Genomic DNA, 21023 nt, shown 5'->3' with positions numbered 1-21023 from the left:
TTGTTGAGTGTTTGGCTTACGTGAACAATACACGGAGGGCTTGCACATGGTATCATTCCACCTCTCTGCAAAGTCTTCTCCGATGAAGTTACGCCTGAAAAGCGCTGCGAGACAGATTGGCCAGCCCCAAACTTGATAGGGCTTCTGAGGTTTTCCTATCGAGTTTGGTGTATTCAGAAAAGACAGCCTCAAAAATTAGGCTGTCCGTGCATACTTTTCCCCATAGAGATGGTTAAAGGATATATGCACCAAAGGACCCCTCTAGGCCACTGCCAGACAACAACCAAGGGGCTTCAATTTCCTGAAGTTCTGGTTGGCAAAAAAGGGGGAAATTTAGCCATCCATGAGAAATCCAAATCCAAAGAGACCAACCTCCATCACACCCAGACCACACCCTCCCTCACAGCCAGACCCACCCAGACCACACCCTCCCTCACAACCAGACACATCCAGACCACACCCTCCCTCACAACCAGACCCACCCAGACCACACCCTCCCTCACAGCCAGACCCACCCAGACCACACCCTCCCTCACACCCAGACCCACCCAGACCACACCCTCCCTCACCACCAGACCCATCCAGATCACACCTTCCCTCACAACCAGACCCACCCAGACCACACCCTCCCTCACAGCCAGACCCACCCAGACCACACCCTCCCTTACAGCCAGACCTACCCAGACCACACCCTCCCTCACACCCAGATTCATAGTTAACACACTCTCCCTCACTGTCATAGAGAGAAACCGCCCTCACTCAGGGAACGTTGATGCCAGAGAGATGGTGTAAGAAAAGGCACATGCAAGTAAACAGGGCCAACACATGGAAAAATAGGCCTTCTGGTGCCTTTCCAGTTTTGCTAATACCTAGCAGTTGTATAAATAGAGCAAGCTGATGTCTGCGTACAATCTACAGAGACTGACTGATCCCTGTCCCCCTACCTCCGGTCTCTTCCTTCTCTTCTTGGTTTGTTGAGACAGGGTCTCAAACTGTAGCCAAGGCTAGCCTGAAATTTCCTATGTAGCCCAGGATGGCCTGATCATCAATGATTCTCTCAAATCAGCCTCCCGAGTTCTGGGAGTTCAACTCTGAGAGTTCTTAATGAACCGTGTTGGCATGAGCATAGCATGATGACACACATATAAAGGTACCGTGATGAAATCACCACTTTGTAGGTTGACCTGACAAATCAGGGACGAGGAGAAGAACAAGTAAGCGCTCCATTTTAGGGGAACACTTTACATTTTAAATCTGTTTTTAATCTTAAATTAGAAATGGAAGGTAAATTTATTTAAGTAAATGGATCCGGTCACCTAAACATGTAACATTTCTAGGTAAAATATTTAGGGAACAAATGAAAATCCACACACAAAAAAATGTAGTGTATTAGAAAAAATACCCTGCACAGTGAGTATTTTTATAATTTGGTTGTGTGTGTGTGTGTGTGTGTTTGTGTGTGTGTGTGTGTTTGGTGTGCGTCCACTTGTGTACAAGTGTAGAACCCACAATAAAGTGTCCGTTATGTCTCTCTCCACCTTATCTCCTTGACCTGGAATACCTCCCTGTCCCCTAAGCTTGTTTTGGCTAGGCTGTCAAGCCTCGTCTCTGCGTCCGTCCCACTGTTGGGATGACTGGTCACAGAGCCACGCCTGGCTGCTCTTGCTTTGTTTTGCTTGGGTGCTGGAGGTTGGATGTTAAGCTCCTGACTAGGATTAACTTCTAGAAGGCCATGGACCCCAAGTCGGGGTTCAACTCATCCCTTTTGCGGTCCAAATCTTCGTCATTAGCTGTTTATACGATCCTGCCTTCCCCTGCCGATTAATGTCCTGTAAATCAATCACGGTGTAACAGTCTCTTGAATTCTAGTGTAATGAGATCTGGGGTCGCTTGTTGAATTTTCCATGCATTAATAAATGAACACTTTATCAATATGACCCAGGAAATCCTGAGGAAGCAACGCACAGCCTTCTCTTGAGTAGACCCTGCTTGAGCACTCATGACCTGACCACACCTCAGGGTGTCTCCTCAGGAAATGATTGGATCAGTGCTCAAGGCCGTGGGGCAGCAGGAGTGGACTGACTGGGTTGATAAAGTTATCTCTTCAAAGGCAGTCTGGAGGTTTCTGTAGAATTATCTGATCTCTATTATCCGTATCAAAGAGGGAATAGACTTGGCTGATAACCAACCCCTGAGTTGCTGCCACAGTTATAAACAATCTCAATTCAAAATTTTTTTGTTGTCAATGGAACTTATGATCCTTCTGCCTGAACCACCAAAGGGCTCAGATGATAGACAGGTGTGTGCACCACCATCGTTCAGAGGTGTGCGGAAAATGACAGAGACGGCCCAACACGAAGGAATTGATTAAGTTGTGAATCAGCATTGCAGTTTAATAACACGCTGGCATTATGAAACGGAAAGAGACTCATCATACATAAGCCACCAAGGCAGAGTGCAAAGTATTGGAAAAATGAGTCTATCTTGGTTTAGAAAGCATAAGAGACATCAGCAGCACAGGGCTAGGGAGCAGCAGGGAGTGATAGGTGAGTACAAGAACAATATCAACCAACCGGACCCCCCAGAGCTCCCAGAGACTAAACCACCGACCAAAGAACACACATGGAGGGACCCATGGCTCCAGCCACATATGTGGCAGAGGGTGGCCTTCTCAGGAATCAATGAGGGGAGAAGCCCTTGGTCCTGTGAAGGCTCATTTCCCCTACATAAAAGCAGGGGGTGGATGGGAGAGGGAGGAAGGGGATAACATTTGAACTGTAAATACATAAAATAGCCAATGAAAAAATCTTTGGACCTTTTCTTTGTCATGTGGAATTCTGGGTTTGTTCTGTAGAATCCTGGGTGTGTGCCCTTGTTAAACTATCTTCCAAAGAGCCTCATTTCAGGTGAGCCCCAGAAGGAGGGAATTTTCTCACCCAGAGGCAAGAAGCTCCCCAAAACATGTGTGTCCTCTTCCCTGAAACACGTGTGTTCTCGTATTTTTTTCTGTAATTTGGGTTTGCCCTGCCCATGACCACCACTCTTTGAGTAGCTGAGTCTACTGTAGTTTTGCTCAAGCTCTAGAGCACCACATACAAGCCACATCTGTCCTCCAGATGGACTTGATCTGGCTGCTGCTACTGTTGAAGAACCGTTTGAAGACATCGACCAAAAGGAACTTAACAAGAAAGGGGTTTAATACCACTCATGACTCTCAGGTCACATTCCATCACCGAGGGAAGTCAGCTTAGGGAGTCGAGAAGGAACCTGGAGGCAGGAACTAAAACAAAGAAAGTTTCTTACCGACTTGATCCCCATTGGTTCACCCCAATTTCTTGTAGGACCCAGGACTAGGGGTGGCATCACCTCCAATAGGGTCTTCTTGCATCAATCATTAACCAAGAAAATACCCAATGGGCTTGCCTACAGCCCAATCTTATGGGTAGGTTCCTCAGTTGAGATTTCCTCCTGTCAGATAACTCTAGCCTGTGTCCAGTTGCCATAAAACTATGCAGCCCAGGTACCAGGAACGTGTATCATAACTATTGGTACTGATGAGCCCAGTTTCTGGAGACCACATCATGAAGAAGGGAGAGAAGGTGGTGGCTACAAGGCAGAATGAAGTAAGTTGACATAGGACTGTCAGTGGGAAATTTAGAGGCTCCCTGAGTTAAGTGCTCAGAGACTGATGAGGGGAGCTCCTGCGATATTTGGGGAGCCTTCCTAGGAATAAAGGATGCTCAGAAGTTAACTTCACTCCCCTAAGTGCTGTTCAGAGAGCCAGGGAAATGCAGGCAGCATCTTTCCTAAAACGAACTCTGAGGCTTCATTTCCTTGTTGTTTAATAGATGAAACAGTCGTACAAAAGACCATCGATCTTGCTTTCTTTTCACAACGCCCATATTCAGTTAGCGGGCAATTGATCTTGGTATTGTTAGTTCAAGTCTCTAATCCATGAAACTGGATTAACAGTTTAGCCATCCACTAAGTTGCTAACTGACTATACAGTGTTTATAGCTGGAGACAGAATGGAACTCTTAATTCATGCGACCTCTTTGCAGAACAAACACCGAGTCAAGAGGGTGGGATTTTTGGACGTGGCTGTTTTACAGTGCCCAGTAGCTGGTGGCTTGATAACAAATATTTGTCAAATGTCCTTAGTTCAATTTCACTTGATTTTCGTAGTTCTTGATTTTGGAGGAGGGGGGACAGGAAGAAGGAGTAGTGTGGTGTCCCTTTCGGTGGCAAGGTTGCTTCTAGAAATAAGTGAGAAAACAGGAAATCAGGGACAGGCACCCAGTCTGCGGTCCACTGTATCCTCCCACCTATACTTGGTGATGGTTTTGTTGTGTGTAGGGGGTGGTTTCCACGAACGGCCTCTGTAGTGCTGAGGAAATGATTCCATCTGATTCCGTATAGATTTACAAGCCAATGCACACAGTTCTGACACAACGCTGGCTCTCATGACTCACTGAGCATAAATGAATTCTAACTTGCGTCAAATCTGCTTACATTGTCAAGTACTCCTTGAGCTCATGGGCATTTCCTGTCTGCCACCTGCAGATCTGAAGGACGAAGAAAAACAGGAGAGGGGGCATGGGTGCTATAGCAGCTTCCACTAAGGAAGGGGCACAGATGTGGGCTGTGGCTTCAGGAAGTAAGGGTATGTGAAAAGCATAGACAGGATGCCGGGCATCTGCCTAGGTCACATGGGCACAAATGAAGTTCATGCTGGTGGAGTGTCCAGGGTACCTTGGTGAAGATCTGTGTCGGGGAATATGGTGGGACCTTTAGATTGAGAATGAGTGTCTTATACCAGGCCTCATTTTGGAGGAATTAGGATAGGAATGACTATTTGCTATGAGATGGACTAGAGGCCATTTATATGTAACCAGTCCCCCCACTTCTTCTCTCTCTCTCTCTCTCTCTCTCTCTCTCTCTCTCTCTCTCTCTCTCTCTCTCTCTGTGTGTGTGTGTGTGTGTGTGTGTGTGTGTGTGTGTGTGTGTGTATACTCTTAATTACAGCCCGAAGGAAGAACTCAAGGGCCTCTGAGGCAGTAGATGTTGGAATAATTTGAAGACAGAACCAAGCAAAAACCAAATCCATTTCTAGCCTATGGTGCCAAGGCACTGTTGGTTAATACAAAACTAAAACAGTGGCCGTTGACCACTTGGTGTCTGATACGACGCCTCAGTCCTCAGACTTTATGGAGTAGGCCCCAGTGTCACAAATGAGAAGCCCAAGGGATTATAGTTCAAGAGAGTGGGAGGTGACGGCTGGGAGTTGGATGCAGGCTCACAAGGTTTCGGGACAACATTCACTAACACGGTGGTTTCCATCCTTTCTATCTCTGTGACCTTTTAATACAGCTCCTGATGCTGGGGCGACCCCAACCATAAACTTATTTCCATTGCTACTTCCTAACTGTAATTTCGCCACTGTTACAAACTGAGATGTAAATGTCTTTGGAGATGGGGGTTTGCTAACAGGTTTAGCCCTGCTGCGCTAACGGGAAGGTATACCCTCCATACTTTAAAAGACCCTCTTAATGCTATTTCCAGTGAAGGCTGTGCAAGTGTAGGGCCAGCAGCAATGGGCGAGCAGGTCCTTCCTGCTCTCAGTTCTGCCGGAATGGTATGTGTTCTTCCTGATCCCTTACACCACGAGGAAAATAACGGCTCCAGTAACTTTGATGACTTTTGAAATGCGGCCACACACAGGCATGGTGTAAGGTCCAGCCCCTGTCCCTGCTTTGCCATTTGGGAGAGAGAAATGACATCAGCACTAAGTGATTAACTTGTCATCGACTATAAGATTTTCAAAAAGTCGTCTTAACGGTCACGTGGAGTCAAACCACGTGGGGCTATGTCCTGAGCTAACAGATTAAGTCGAATGTGCAAAAACTCAAAGTGTTACTTTTTATAGCTGTTGGAGCAACAAATTTTAATGGACAAGGTATTAATAATGGGCATGCAAGAAAGAGGTCCTGAGTTCAATCCCCAGTACCCACCTAAAGGCTAGATGTGCTGTTTCCTTTCAATTCCAGTACCTGGGATACAGAGGCAGGAGAGAGGTCCTTACAGCTCTCTGGACAGCAGACATGCTCAAGAGTGCAAGATCCAGGTTCAGTGAGAGACTCTGTTTCTAAAAGATTAGGCAAAGAGTGGTTGAGGAAGATACCTAACATGACCTGCACACACACACACACACACACACACACACACACACACACACACACATACACACACACACATACACACACACACACACACACACACACACACACACGTAACTAGTGTATAAATATTCACCTCAATTTCCAAAGTTTGCATGCTTTGTAGAAACTATACTGTTGACTTTCCTTTTCAAAATCACAATGTTGTTAGCAGAGAGCAGAGTACACATCTTAGCATTAACATTTTTGGGGAATTGTTCTTGCATAATTGCAAAACTGTTCTGCAGATATTCTATACTCAGTACTTACATATCCCTAGAGAAAGTTTGGGGTAATGTTCAACAAAGAATTCAATAACTAACTATCTGTAATAAGAAGCATTTTCCTTGAAATAAATGGACTAATTCTAGATGTTTTTCTGTCACAAAAATGCTCACGCGTGCAAAGGAAGAACACAGCCGAAATTGGTTTGGACTTCCAAAGGCTTTGTCAAGTGGTTGAAAAGCAAACACATGCTAGTTTACCTCCTGGAAGGAACTGGGGTTTCTTTGGTTCAACCGGGGGCCTATTTTGCCTGGCCATTGGGTACCATGCTTGTTAGGGATTTCCTCCTGGAAAATTGTTCATCCTTAGTTGAAGAAATGAAGCATTTGGGTAAGAGGACACAGTTGTATGCATCAGAGCAATATTGATGGAGGGTTGGGGCTTAATTGGTGTGTTGCTTCCAATATAATTAGGTCCTTGAACAGGGCGGTGCAATTAAATATGTTGAGGAGGGCATAATTAGATGGGCGGATGATAGGGTAATTACATTCATAAGTGGGGGGCTATAATTAGATGTGAGGAAAGGAGGGGGTATACTTGGATGCTTATGTTGAGGGTATAATTAACATATGTGCAAGAAATTAAATTATGTGTGTGGGTGAAGTATAATTAAGTGCGGGCGTCCATCTCTAGTGGTAGGTGAGGGGACAGAGAAATGAACGGTCTGGATGAGTGACGTGTGTGTTGATGTCTTTCTGGTCAAAACCCTGAAATTTTCATGAAGAAATGTGGGCTTCTGTTCTGACATGGTGACTAATAGCAGTTGACATGGTAGTGACAACCTTTTGGGTCTTTTAAAAGGTTAGCAACGCAAAAGTTCTACTTGTCTGATGTGATTTCAGCTCTCTACTTAGTGCTGGCAGTCGCTCTTCCTGATCATCTCGTGATCTTTCCAGCTTTATTTGGTAACTGGCAAGGAGAGCTTACTCTCTGTTGCCATCAAACAGAAGAGAGGATGGAGGGAAACAGTGGACTGAACAAACAAATAATAGTAGAACCTCACTGCTCTCACCACCAACAAAAGCAAGAACCGTTCCCTCCAGTTTTATCCCCTTTGTGTGGTCAAGCATGAAAATTATCAACTCTTAACTAAAAGAGTTCCACCCAAAATTCCATGTATAATAAAACCAGCAAACCTTAACTTACAGCAGCTTAGTTATTTCAAAACTTCTAAAACAGCATTGGTTCCTAAGTAGTTATGATATCTATCCTACAAAGGGGCAACAAAGAAAGGGTACAGACCATAGCTAAAAGGGGAAGTAGAAAATGATGCAGGAATCAAGGAGGAGGAGGGAGAGGAGGGGGTGGGGGAGGAGGAGGGGGAGGAGGAAGAGAGGTGAAGGGGTAGTAATAGGGGAAGGAGGGAGGGGGAAGAGAGAGGGGGAGGGGGAAGAGGAGGAAGAAGAAGGAAAAGAAGGAGAAGAAGACTAAGAAGACCAAGAAGACCAAGAAGACCAAGAAGATGAAGATGAAGAGAAGAAGGAAGGAGGAGGAGAAGGAGAAGGAGGAGAAGAAAGGAAAAGAAGAAGAGGAAGAAGAAGAGAAAGAAGAGGAGGAGGAGAAGAGGAAGAAGAAGAAGCAGAAGAAGCAGAAGAAGAAGCAAAGAAGAAGAAGAAGAAGAAGAAGAAGAAGAAGAAGAAGAAGAAAAGAAGAAGAAGAAGAAGAAGAAGAAGAAGAAGAAGAAGAAGGAAGAAGAAGAAGAAGAAGAAGAAGAAGAAGAAGAAGAAGAAGAAGAAGAAGAAGAAGAAGAAGAAGAAGAAGAAGAAGAAGAAGAAGAAAACAATCAATGGCAGGTAAAAAAAATCATTCAGTATACTGAGGAACATGACGTCAAAGTAGGAAAATATAGTGAGAATTCTAACAGTCAGATTTATCCTGTATTAAATGTAAAAAAAAAAAAAAAAAAAAAGGAAGGCAGGTGTGGCGTCACACCTGCAACATTGAAAGCTGAGGTAGGAGGATCAAGAGCTCAAGGCAAAACCAAGCTACATCATGAGTTGAAGGCCAGGCTGGATACCTAGTGGACTCCATCTTAGAAAACAAAATCCAGCCAAGTGGGAGCAAAGAGAAGCAGAACCTGACATCGAGGAGAGTGACAGAAGTGACAAAACAAACTCCATTTGTGTGTGTGTGTGTGTGTGTGTGTGTGTGTGTGTGTGTGTGTGTGTGTGTGTTCTCGTTTGGTACTTTTGGCCCAATAATGAACAGTGATATGGAAGTGTTAGACACATGAACCCCTTTCTCCCAGCTTGCTTTTGGTCATGGTGCTTCACTGCAGAAATAGTAACTCTGCCAGGACACTCATTATAGAGGACTGTTGTGTCTAAGAAGCTGTGAGTAGGTACACTGACCACGTTGCACCAGCCACTGAGGTCATAACATGGCTCTGCTGCTGGCCTGGGCGGGGAGGTTCTTGACCCTGCTCTCCTGGGTAGACGGCGCAGGCAGAGGAGGAGGGCAACTGCACCTCTCTTTGTGAATGACTCTGGCTGTCGCTTTTTCATTCATTTAATTCTAAAGCCATTTAAGGGTGTTCTGGCACTGTGAAGGCACAAGCCCCCGGGCTTAAGTTTTTAGATGTTAATGGATATTTTTTCACAGTTCATGTTTTGGCTAGGAATATTTCCACAGTTGGCTGTTAGTTTGTTGTGACAAAAATCTCCTACCTTCCAAGGCTGGCAAAATACTCAACAGTTAAAGGCTCTTGATGCCCAAGCCTGGTGGACAGTCTGATTCTTGTAACTCACCTAAAGGTGGAAGGAGGGAATGAACGTTACAGAGTTGTCCTTGGACCTTTATCAGAGCCCTGTGAGGGACGTTTGAGCCCTCAGCACATATTCAATAACACAGATAACTTTTTAAAAATGTCTTCTAGCCATCAAAAGTATTTCACTCTTGTTCCTGGGGCGGAACACCCGAGAGTCTGATTCATTCGCATCCATTTCCTAAGTCCCTGACAGACTATCTACTGGATGAGGCACCCCAGCCTCTGCTCAGTGCCTCAGACCTGCACATTTTAGCCTCAGCACTCTGTATGGCCCTGTCATTTTCTTAAAGCCTGGTTCGTGTTCCGCTAGATATATGCTGTAGGCACTGGGCGTGTTCTAGCCTTCCTAACAGTTCCAGCTTGCGATGGATGCTTATCAGTGGTTGTTGAATAAACAGAACTTGGTTACCAGAGCTAAAATAAGCCCAGATGGTGCAGCCTGTGGAAGATGGTAAGGCGTGGGGGCCTCTCAGACAAGACCCTGGTCAGCTTTGCAAATCACCTTCAGTTTAGCGAGTGATCTGATCTGTCTGCTGCATGAAAAGGAAATTTCACTTTCCTTCCAGAAGGTGCAGGAAAAGGGTCATTTGTAATCACTCGTGAATTAAATAGCAATGGTCCCCATAGGCTCAGGCATTTAGACACTCCATCTCCAGTTGGTGGCGCTGTCTGGGCATAGTTAGGAGGCCCAGCTTTGCTGGAGGACAGGCATTACTAGAGGTCAGCTTATGTGTTCACAGGCTTTCCCTACCTGCTGTTTTCTTCTCGTCTTCATGCTTGCGTTTGAAGATTCCTGCCTCCAAGCCTCCCACCAAAATGGACTTTATCCCTCTGAAACCATAACCCCAAGTGAATTCTTTCTTCTACACGTTGCATTTAGTCGTAGTGGTTTATCACAGAAAAGTACTTAAAATACCCAGCCATCAATACAAGGAGCTGGTCCTATGTGTTTGGGTTAATCGAGGATGCCACAGGAAAAGACAAGAAGCCATGACTCCATAAAAACGCACATTTAAATCTCATACTTTTCATAAGTGGGTGTAGTGGATGCTTTCACAGAGACGGGCAGATGGAAAACACGATGCTGGTCAAAATCAACGTGAATCCTCGAAACTGAGATTATCTCACACGAAGATGGACTACGTATTACAGCAGAGTTTTAGCAATGTGTAAATTACCTTAGTTACTTTCTCCTTGCTGTGAGAAAATACCTTGGGGTGGGGGAGCAACAACTTAAGGGAGAAGTGGTTTATCTTGGTTTACATTTCCAGAGGGATACAGTCAGTCATTGCAGGAATATAGGAAACTAGCAGCAAAGATGAAGTAGAACTAGGGGACAAAGGCTTAAGGCCCGCCCCCAGTGCCATACGCTTCCTCCAATAAGGTTCCACTTCTTAAAAGTTCCAGAACCTTCCCAAACTGGACCACCAGCAGGAAATGGAAGTCCTGAGACTATGGGGGGCTTTTACATCCAAGTCACCACGGTGATCATTTGCCCTGTGAAGGAATTTAACTTTATGTATGGCGATGTTGATTTTTATATAAATGAATGCGTCGTAACGTACAAGTATCAGATACGTATATTAAACATCGCACTCTCTGGGTGATGCTCAATGACGTCATCCTCATCCAGCTCTCACAGTGATGCTGCGAGGGTGACTGAAGGAAGGGTTTGCCATCCACTTGCTTTTCATGGGCACTGAGGACTTGAGGTGACTGAGAAGGCAGATACTAAGTCGATTGATCCCATCACTGTATTTCATGTACCTCACAAGTTCTAATCCATCCTTTCTAATTTAAAGTAAGAGTTTTTATTAATAGGAGCAAGGGTCTGACATATCAGCTTACTGCCATACTCGGATACAGTAGAACGTGCAAGGAGATTCATCAGAAAATACAGCATGGTAGGGGTTCATAAAGACCCTTTCTCGGTTGGGGATTTAGCTCAGTGGTAGGTCCTGGGTTTGGTCCCCAGCTCTGAAAAAAAGAAAAAAGAAAAAAAAAGAGAGAAGAAAAAGACCCTTTCTCGAAATCGTAAGATTCACACGGTCGGTCCCGGGTCATGTATGCTGAAAGGCGACTCCTCGCTATCCATCATTCTGGCCAGCACTGGCCATTGCTAAGTACCCTGAACCAAAGCTAGAACAAGGATATTCTTGTCTCACTTGGCTGGATGAACACGCACAGTATCTTCTCCTTAAGTTTCTTCGTGCTGAAAGCTTTGTACAGCGCTATGGTCTACTGGTGTTTTAGCATCGCCAGCACGGCATTCTCTGACACCAGAGAGAACTTTCCCAAATGAAATCAATTTCCTCTGTGAGGCCAGCAGTTAAGGAAATGAAGGAGCGAGCAAATGTCAGATGAAAGTCGGAGATAATGGCTTTCCCCTCAAATTCTAAGGTTTTGCTTGAAGCCTTTGAGAGATGGCACCCACCAAGGGGTAGACACACAGTACTTAACTCTTCTGCTGATAGAACGGCTCTTCATTGTTAAGAGAGAGTTGACAGCTAATCACGTCACTTTGTTGTCCTGTCCCGTGAAAGCCCTTGGAATTTAGAATTGACAAGGCTGAGACGTGTCCATGAACTCTGCCAGGAGGAGGCAAGAAATGGGAACAGGGAGCGAGAGGGAGATGGCTGGGCTGCTGGTGCCTGTGGCGCAGAGGGCGCTCTCTGTCCCTCAGCTCCTGTTCTCAAGCAGCCCTGCATAGCACGGCCTCTCTGTGGAGACAAGGAGCACCAGACAGAGGCATGTGGCATCTGCCTTACCATAACCTGGTGATCTGGGGGTTGGAGGGCAGCCTGTGTCCCCCAGGTCTACTTGTCTGGGGCCCAGATTCTCGCTGGGAAACCTGGAGAAAGTCCTCTGTGTTCAAGTCTCCCCTTTAACAACTAAGGGACTCGGGGCTTGCATGTATGTATAACTCCTACTATTAGTGGGGTTACCTGGAATTCCCCCCGGCTTAATCATCATGGCATGGCTATGTGAGACCCTTATCGCGGTGTATATGTGCATATCAATGGCATTTTTCTTTTGGTTTATGTTTTTCTATCATATATCGGAATAGATATACATTTATCTACTTCCAAGTCAGCAGACTCCGGTCAGTGTTCTTTCTACTGCACCTTTCCTGGTCAAGGACACCTGAGCCCTCCGTGTTGCCCAGCTCCATGGCAGGTTCATGTTATCGCCCTTCACCATTAGGAGCACTTGACAAATGTATTTCCTTCCTTCTCAGTCACTGCCTTCCTTCTGTTAGAGGTTAGGACCTCTTCTCCTTTCTGTTCTGACTCTGGGCTCTTGAACCTAAATACCTGGTCCCTCTACACATTTCAGTCCACACAGACCAGCTCCCTGTCTGCTTGTCACCTCTCAGAAGAGGCCACTTGATGTTCTCAAGACCAATCTTTTAATCAGTCCCCCAGACGGTCCCCTGTCGTGCCCTTCTGTAGCTCAGGAAACAGCAGCCCATCTGCTGAAGGCAAGGACCCCTTTCCCCTCAGTCCTTTCTCTCTCTGCTTTCTTTCCTTGCTTCCTCTCTGCACACCAGCAAATCCGGTTGTCACTTCCTCCTGGATCTTTTCAGAACCAAGGACTCTCCTCACCTCTGTCACCCTATTCCAGGTCACTAAACTCCTTGGATGTCACAGCAGACTCCTCCCTGGCTAGACACCGTTGAGCTTTTCACACTTCAGCACGGATCATGCTACCCCTTTGCCTGTTTCCATAGACTTGGCTCTCATCCCGGAATAAAATCCACTGTACGTCTGGTACTTTACATGGCCTCGCTGGCCCACCTCCCCACCCACTCATTTCCTATGAATCTTTACTCCTCCCCTCACCCTGCTGACTCATCTACAGACAAAAGAGTCTCTGGCCCCTTCCTCACCCCAGGAATGTTCCCTCCTTAGGGTCTTTGCACCAGGGGACCCTACCCAGATCTATTCTCAAGTCTGACAGACATCTGCTCGGGGGCTTCCTCTGTGTGTGTGTGCGTCTGGTTACCCTCCTGACCTTGAAGTTCCTCTCAGGAAGTCTCTGGATTCCCTGTCTCTCTTCACAGGCCACCTCACAGTCTGTCCCACTGTTTAGCCCTCCACATTCCTTCACCCTTCTCCGGTAGAGTGTGAGTCTCAAGGGCACATGGTTTGCACTCGGTCTCCACCACTCGCAGGTCACAATAAACACTGGCGGGACGTACACAGCAGCCTACATGAGCATCGGAGCCTAATTCTCCACCTCGCTGGTGATAGATAGCACCGTGGTTCAAGGGTTGATTCCAAATGCTCCTTTGAGGAATGACTAAGAAAAGTATATGCTGTCCTGAATGAAGCTGTCAGATGTTCTGTTGCCAGCCTCTCCTCAGGACCCCACTCTGACGTTTATTGGCGTGATCTCTGCTGTGGTAACGCAGGTGATTCTTTTCTCCCAGAGGGCAAATGCTTAGACATTACGCTCCAGACACCACATATTCATCACCAATATTTACGTAGCTCTGGCTGTTCATTTTACTACTAGAAATGAAGGGAATAAAATCTTCTCACGTTGGACTAATCGCTTCCCTTCAGCTTCAATGAAAGCAGAGGCTCTTGGGAATTTTTTTTTCCTGGTTGAATTATTGCCTCATGCCTAGGCAAGAGCTTTCTACTATATATTCGTGAACTAATGCCACTTTATCTTTGGAATAGTATGGGCTATTTGTATGCCATTCTTCCAGCGTGGCCTATCAATCTAGTCATTTTCTAGACCAGTCGTGCGTTTACAAGGTCTTTCCCACAAGAACTCCAACAACCGTGCTCTGTTCCAGTCACTTCAAGGAGCCCAGGTACCTGGCAGTTCTTGCTGACCCAGCTAGAAGGGGTCAAATGATTCATTTCACTCTCAGGGACTATTATGGGCTTCCATATTCCCTGACGCTATAAATAGCGCCCCAGGCTGGAGCGCTTGGGCATACAGAACATTTTCTTTGCAGTCTAGCTCGATGTTTACAGGAGAAAGTCACATGCTGTCTGGTTTGACACAAGTCACCTGTCCCTTAATGGCTCCTGAGTTCCACACAGAATCACCCAGGGTGCTCTGCTTACAGCAGTGCATTTTCTTCCAGCAAGCATTGCTGCCTCTGTTTGTGCATGTGCACGTGTGTGTGTGCATGTGCGTGCATGTGTGTGTGTGTGTGTGCACATGTGTGTGCGTGTGTGTGTGTGTGTGCATGTGTGTGTGTGTGTAAGCCAAAGATCAACATCGTATGTCTTTATCAATTGCTTTCCATCTTAATTTTTGGGGAAGGGTCTTGCACTTTCCCTGGAGCTAGTGAATTCTGGGATCTCTCTGTCTTCACCACCCCTGCCCCCCTGTGCCCACTCCATGCTGGGGTCCCAAGCACACAGTCACCTCCAGTACACGCACAAGTTGTGTGGCTCACTCTTAGGTATTCATTCTTGCTGGGCAAACACATTACTGACCGAGTGACCTCCTTAGCCCTCCTCTTATTCTTCAAGTGACAAAGCATTGTGTGCTGGGGTACAGTACCTACTCCTTCTCGGTGGCCAACCACAGTTGGTGTGGCTTTCTCTTCAGCAAAGGCAGCAACACCTTCTTGGTACGGTTTAGTTTGTGGCCTGAGTTCACACTCTCGTCACCCCATTCTCTCTTCATAGTCCTCGCTGTGAAATCTTGAAAGCCTCAGACTTCTGTGTTCTTCTGGTTGTCCCCAGCAGTTAGTATAAGAAACGCCCAGAAACCTTCAGGGAACGAATGGCATGTGTGTTACTGGAATCACACAGGAGAACAGAATTCCTTTGACTGTGTGTCCTGCTCGATGACTTTAGACACAATCCCGTGTTTAGTTTGGACTTTTCTGCTTTCCCTGGCGAACATCCTGGGCTAGGTGCTCAGCCAATTCGAGAAAGAAAAAAATGTTACATTTAAATACATTGTAAAAGAGATGTTACATTTAAACACATTCTAGGGACATTTTGTTGTTGTTTCTGCTTTGTATTATCCCCCACCCTCCCACCCCCAAGAAACAGGCCAGCTTGTTTCCCAACAAATCAGTGGCATCCTTCTTCCTGATACTCTCTTTGCCCTGCTGGGACTTCCTTCGAATTCCTCGGGTCTGCTGTGGATAATGACTTCGGAGCAGTTGTACGTTCTTTGCAGTGAAAACCCGCCTTGTTTTCTGTTGCTAGGCAACCCCCTTCCAGCTGCCATTGAAGAAATGTGCGGTGGTGGGAAACGGTGGGATTCTGAAGATGAGTGGCTGTGGCCGTCAAATAGATGAAGCAAATTTTGTCATGCGGTAAGAGAGAGCACTCACAGTGTGGCCTCTGACTCCTCTCCCCTTCTCCCAACCCTTCCATAAGCCCCTGGGCCTTTCAAACCTAGTGGCTTGCAATTAATTTCCTGTCGCCTGTCTTTAGCTTCTCTTCAAGCCGGTATACAAGAGAAGTTAGGAGTATGCTAAGGGGGGGCTAGGGAACTTTCCCCAAGAAAGTTCAAAGCCCAGAAGCTCCCTTAGCAGAGGTACTGCTTTGCTGCTAATGAGGGCAGTGGGGAGAAGCAAGCGTGAGGGCTCCCATCTTCCCTGAGATTATACAGTTGGGTGATTAAAACCTTGAAAATTGCTCTTTCCTTGGGGCAAACTCTATATGAATAAACAGTAATTGTAGTGCACTCTTTTCTTCTTAGTTTTCCACAGAAGTATTTGAAAGAGCCCGTGCAGTTTAAAGTTGGGGGATTTGTCTGTATGTGACTGAAACTGGCAGGAAGGATGAGGGAGAAAAAAAATCACATAAGAAGCTTGGTTAAGGGAGGAGCAGCACAGGGCGAGCCTTGGTGAAGGACAAGAGGCTCTTTCAGGGCAGTGATAAAAACTGCTAAGCTTGACCAAAGGAAGACACCTTCAGACGGTAGCCGGCCAGCCTGTGCTGGCTGAGTCTGAGCAGACACTGCAAGGGCACAGCAAGTGTCGGCCTTGGGGCAGATGGAGTTTGCCAGCTAGGGAGGAAGAAAGGTGGAGTGTCAAGAGGGAAGGCTCTAGATAGAAACCCTGGGGGATGACACATCCTGGAAACCAAGTGAGGCTAGAGTGGGCTCTGCAACGAGAGGAGTGATGGAGTAAAGGAAGAACAAGTGACAGGGCCATTCAGGGTGGGCTGTGGAGTCGGGGTGAGGGAAATGTAGAGTAATTGTGAGCTCAAGGCTAAGCATGGTCCCTGCAGGACAGAGTTCAGCTTATCTGGGACATAGTGTGAAAAAGAAAACACGTCTAGTCGAGGAAAGGAACATTGAGAGGTTGGGAGAACCATTCAGATGAACCCCAAAGTTTTAAAGACTTGGGATGACTGTGAGCCTGGAACCCAAGGATGCTGTAACCAGGAAGGACTCAAGTTTGATTCTTGGCATCTACCAAAAAGTGAGGCATCTCCATAAGTCCAGAGCTGGGAAGGTGGAGACTGGAGGGTGCCTCAGGTTCAAAGAGCAGTCAGTTTAGCTGAATTAATGAGCTTCCGGTTCAGTGAGAGACTCTGCTTCAAAATATACACTGGAGAGTAGCTGCAAAAAACACTGTTGTAAACCCATAGGCTCTACATGCACACACACACACACACATACACACACACACACACACACACATTCAGAGACACAAATACACGGACACAAACATGAAGACATGTTCACATACAGATACACACACATGCATAGACATATACACACATGCACACACACATACACACACACAGACACACACACAGACACAAGCACGCACACAAACACACAGAGACACAAACACACAGAGACACAAACATGCAGACATAGTCATATACAGATACACACATACACAAATACACACAAACGCACACAGACATAAACACATATACACACACAAACATACAAAACATACAAATACACACACATACATAAACATGCACAGACACAAACACACAGACATACAAAACACACAGAAACAAACATACAAAAACACACAGACATAAACACACAGAGACACAAGCATACAGACATATACATAAAGAGATACACATACATGCATAGACATATACACACATGCACACACACATACACACACAAACACACACAAACATACACAACACACAAAACATACAAATACACACACACATAAACATGCACAGACACAAACACACATAGCCACAAACACACACACAGACACACCCACTCCCACCCCTGGGTATCCATGAGGCTGAAGAGCTAATAATGAGCACAGGGTTGGGAGGTCACGCCCCACTGTTGACCAGATTGGTGCCTGCGTGGTGCCATTTTACCTCTGTGAGGGTGTTTGAGGAGAGGGAAGGAGGCATCCCTCAGTCAACCCTGGTTCTCTCTAGATCTACGACTACTGCATGGTTGTTGTTGTTGTGTTTGCATCCTTTTCAAAGCTTCAAGTTGCACTAAAGCACAGTTGAGGTACTTTCTCCAAATATTCAGTGAAGAAAAGTTAGAAGAGGTTTTAAGGCCTGGTTCAGCAGCTCCAGCAGACCATGCAGAATTAAATAGTCATGGCCCTGCCCTCACTAAGCCGCCACTGTCTCAGCTCTCAGCTCTCATCATGGCCTACACACTGAGCCATTCTGCTGAGTCTTCCCTTAACTTGTTAACCTGTTCATCAGGGAAGCCGCACGCTTGCCCTCGAGGGTAACTTCCCTCTATCCAGGAGGTTTGATTTTCCTGGATTGAAGGACTAAGAACTTTCCTCCACTAGCATCCAGAGTGTAGACCCAAGATGAGGGAGGAAAGTGCTGGTCTCTCCTCTTGCTGTCCATTAACTATAGCCCTAGGGAAGGAGGCATCAAGTTTCTTAGCAGATTCTATTACTCCTGGTGTGTGTGTGTGTGTGTGTGTGTGTGTGTGTGTGTGTGTGTGTATATGTGTGTGAGAGCATTTGTGTGAATGCATGTATTTGTGTATGTGTGTTGTGTGGATCGTGTGTGTAAGAGTGTGTATTTTTTGTGTGTAGTATGTGGAGTGTAAGTTGCATGTGTATGAGTGTGTATATGAGTGTATGTGTGAGTATGTGGGATGTGTGTTGCATGTATGTGAGTGCATGTGTCAGTGTGTTGTGTGCGACTACCATTAGCATGATGAGTGTTTCAACTCAACATGTAGAAGAGCCTGCCTAAGTACCACAGGGGGTTACCTCGTGGTGCCCCATTTATCCCAAATAGACACAACTAGGTTGTCCTTTTACACGATGTGCTGTTGATACCACACAAGCTCATAACTATTGAGTGCCTGGGATTAGGTCTCACTGCAAAGCCTTCACTGTAATACTCAGGATGAGCGAGGGGAGGAAGTAGACAGGAATCCAGAGAAGACATCGTTATACTCAGAGCTGTGTGTCCATGCTCCTCCAATTTCTAAAACAGTGTTATTTTTATAACACATTTCAAATATTGAAAAGGCTGAGTTATGGCTAGTAGGTGGGAGTATGGAGTGTTTTCCTTGTTATTATAGTGTGTGTGCCAATACTAGTTGTGAGAGGACCTCTTTATAAAGCCCGTTCCCACCTTCCACATTCATGCATGTTCCAGGCCATCAGGCTTGTATGGAAAGCATCTCCAGGTATTAAGACATCTTGCCAGCCCAAGAGTAATAATAAATGATAACTTATTTTTAAGTATAACTTGGCAACTAACAGATCTATTTATGGATAGGTGTTTAGCATAGAGATCGGGACATAGCTAGAAGACTAATACACTGTTAGATTTTCAAAGTGAAACATTTAGTGAATACATGGGAACTAGGAAGTACATGGTAAGAGCAGGTGAAGCTGGGAAAGGGGTCTCCACATAGGCCTGCCTACACGGTGTACCCAGATCACAGCTGAGAATGCCCCCCAGCCTCGCCCTTCGACCATTGCATAGCGTTCTTTGCATAGACATTTTGTAAACATAGCCTTCAGAATGCTAAAAACAAATTCCCATTTTTTGAAGTACACATTTATCATCTAGCCAAAAGTAGCACATTAAAAATAACCCTGTGGGTCTGGTCGTGTAGCTCAGTGGGTAGAGTGCTTGCATAAGACTGGATGTGGTAGTCCTAGCACCTGGAAGGTGAATTAGAAGTTTAGGGTCATCCTTGGCTACATAGTGGATTTGAGGCACTCTTGGGTTATAAGAGATCCTGTCTTACAACACCAGCAAAAGCAACAACCACCACAAACTCTTGAATTCAATTTCCCTAAAGTGTTTATAAGGCAGGAGTAATAATGACAACATGTTGAAGACGTATCGTGTGGCTCTCGGTCACAGTATGGTGACAGTTTTTTGGGTTCTATGCGTAGGAATGTTCTGTATACTTACACACACACACACACACACACACTCTCACACACACAAACACACTTATACACACACTTACACACATACATACACACTTACACAATACACTCTTACACATTCACACACATATACACACTTACACACATACACACACATATACACACTCACATACACACTTACACACCATCACACACACATACATACACTTACACACCCTTACACACACTCACACACACACACACACACTTTTGTGTTCTTTTTCTTGAGTTTCCTATTCATTCCCCATCTCCTCCACTCACCAGTTCAGAGAATTTCTCATTCTTCTGTGCTCGATATCTGTCCAGCTCATAAGTGTCACCACTATGGAGGCACTTTAAGCCACTAATATCTTTCAACAAGCCAACAAGCAGTAATGTGAACTTTGGGACACTTTGCACAATTATGCCTTATTAGAAAATAAATTGACTGTGTTAAATGGGCCATTTATGTAAATCCATGTAATTATCAGTTTAAGAATCGAGGATCTAAAATCATAGTGCCTTTTTCCTAAGGAAAGACACACAGAACGTGCCCCTGTTGTTTGTTGTGGAGGGGAATATTTACCCAGAACAGAAGGCAGACATTGCACCAACATGCTCTGTCATCAGATTTCAGAATGCCACACGTAAATCTCTCTTGTTACAGAAAGAAGCTGCTTCTGTGAATTTCGCTGTTGTTTTGGTTTGGGGGATTTTGTTTGTTTGTTTACTGACAGAACTTTTCTTGAGGTTTTGATCCGGTGGTAGAAGATCTAAATGGATCCAGGCACACGAGCCGTGGAATGCAGAAGGACTCCTGTGTGGAGATATTTCACCTCAACTGGGGGCTTCTACTCTGCTTTTGATCATTCAGTTCCCGGATAAAAGATACACAACTTTTATATTTATTCTCCACCTTTCCTTAACTATCAGTGGGAGGAAGTTCTGTCTATATGGTGTGCATCCACAACCAGCACCTGCTCGGTGAAGCCCCGTGTCTTAGTCTACACAGGTAGCCCCCACGTCTGGCACTCTCACTTAGGTTCCATTATTTCTGCCAGGGTGGAAGTAGTGGTCTGAGATGGATCAGACATGCCTCACAGAGTGCCCAGCTCGGCCATGGCGAGCCACTCTGTGGGGGCACTTGCCCCTGCCAGCGGGGACCCAGTTATTTGTTGGGGGTCGAGGGGGACCCATACCTGCGGGAGAAAGGTCGAGAAAGAGGAGCGAGACCAAGCAGTGTCCTTGTCAAGGTCTGTTTATTGAGAGGAATGTACAGCATTTAAAGCTCTGAAGCAGGAATTGAAGCAGGAACTGAAGTTTAGGGCGGGGGGAGTACTGGGAAGTGTCCAAGGACATAAGGTGAATCACTAAACTGCAAGATATTCTCCTTAGACAAGGAGGCAACAGTCTTCCGGGGACA

The 21023-nt window shown here is 45.8% G+C and overlaps 1 protein-coding gene across 1 annotated transcript in view; it reads left to right on the top strand.

Moving 5' to 3' along the window:
- St8sia1 (ST8 alpha-N-acetyl-neuraminide alpha-2,8-sialyltransferase 1) overlaps positions 1-21023 on the top strand; it is a 129207-nt gene that overhangs the window by 63643 nt on the left and 44541 nt on the right. Inside the window, exon 3 of the mRNA XM_032905371.1 lies at positions 15456-15565. Coding sequence (XP_032761262.1) covers positions 15456-15565 — 110 coding nt within the window. The remainder of the gene's footprint in view (positions 1-15455; positions 15566-21023) is intronic.

The sequence above is a fragment of the Rattus rattus genome, chromosome 6, assembly GCF_011064425.1.
Source record: "Rattus rattus isolate New Zealand chromosome 6, Rrattus_CSIRO_v1, whole genome shotgun sequence".
NCBI classification, from domain to species: domain Eukaryota; kingdom Metazoa; phylum Chordata; class Mammalia; order Rodentia; family Muridae; genus Rattus; species Rattus rattus.
The sequence above is the reverse complement of the archived record's forward strand: the minus strand, read 5'-3'. Positions and strand labels throughout refer to the sequence as shown.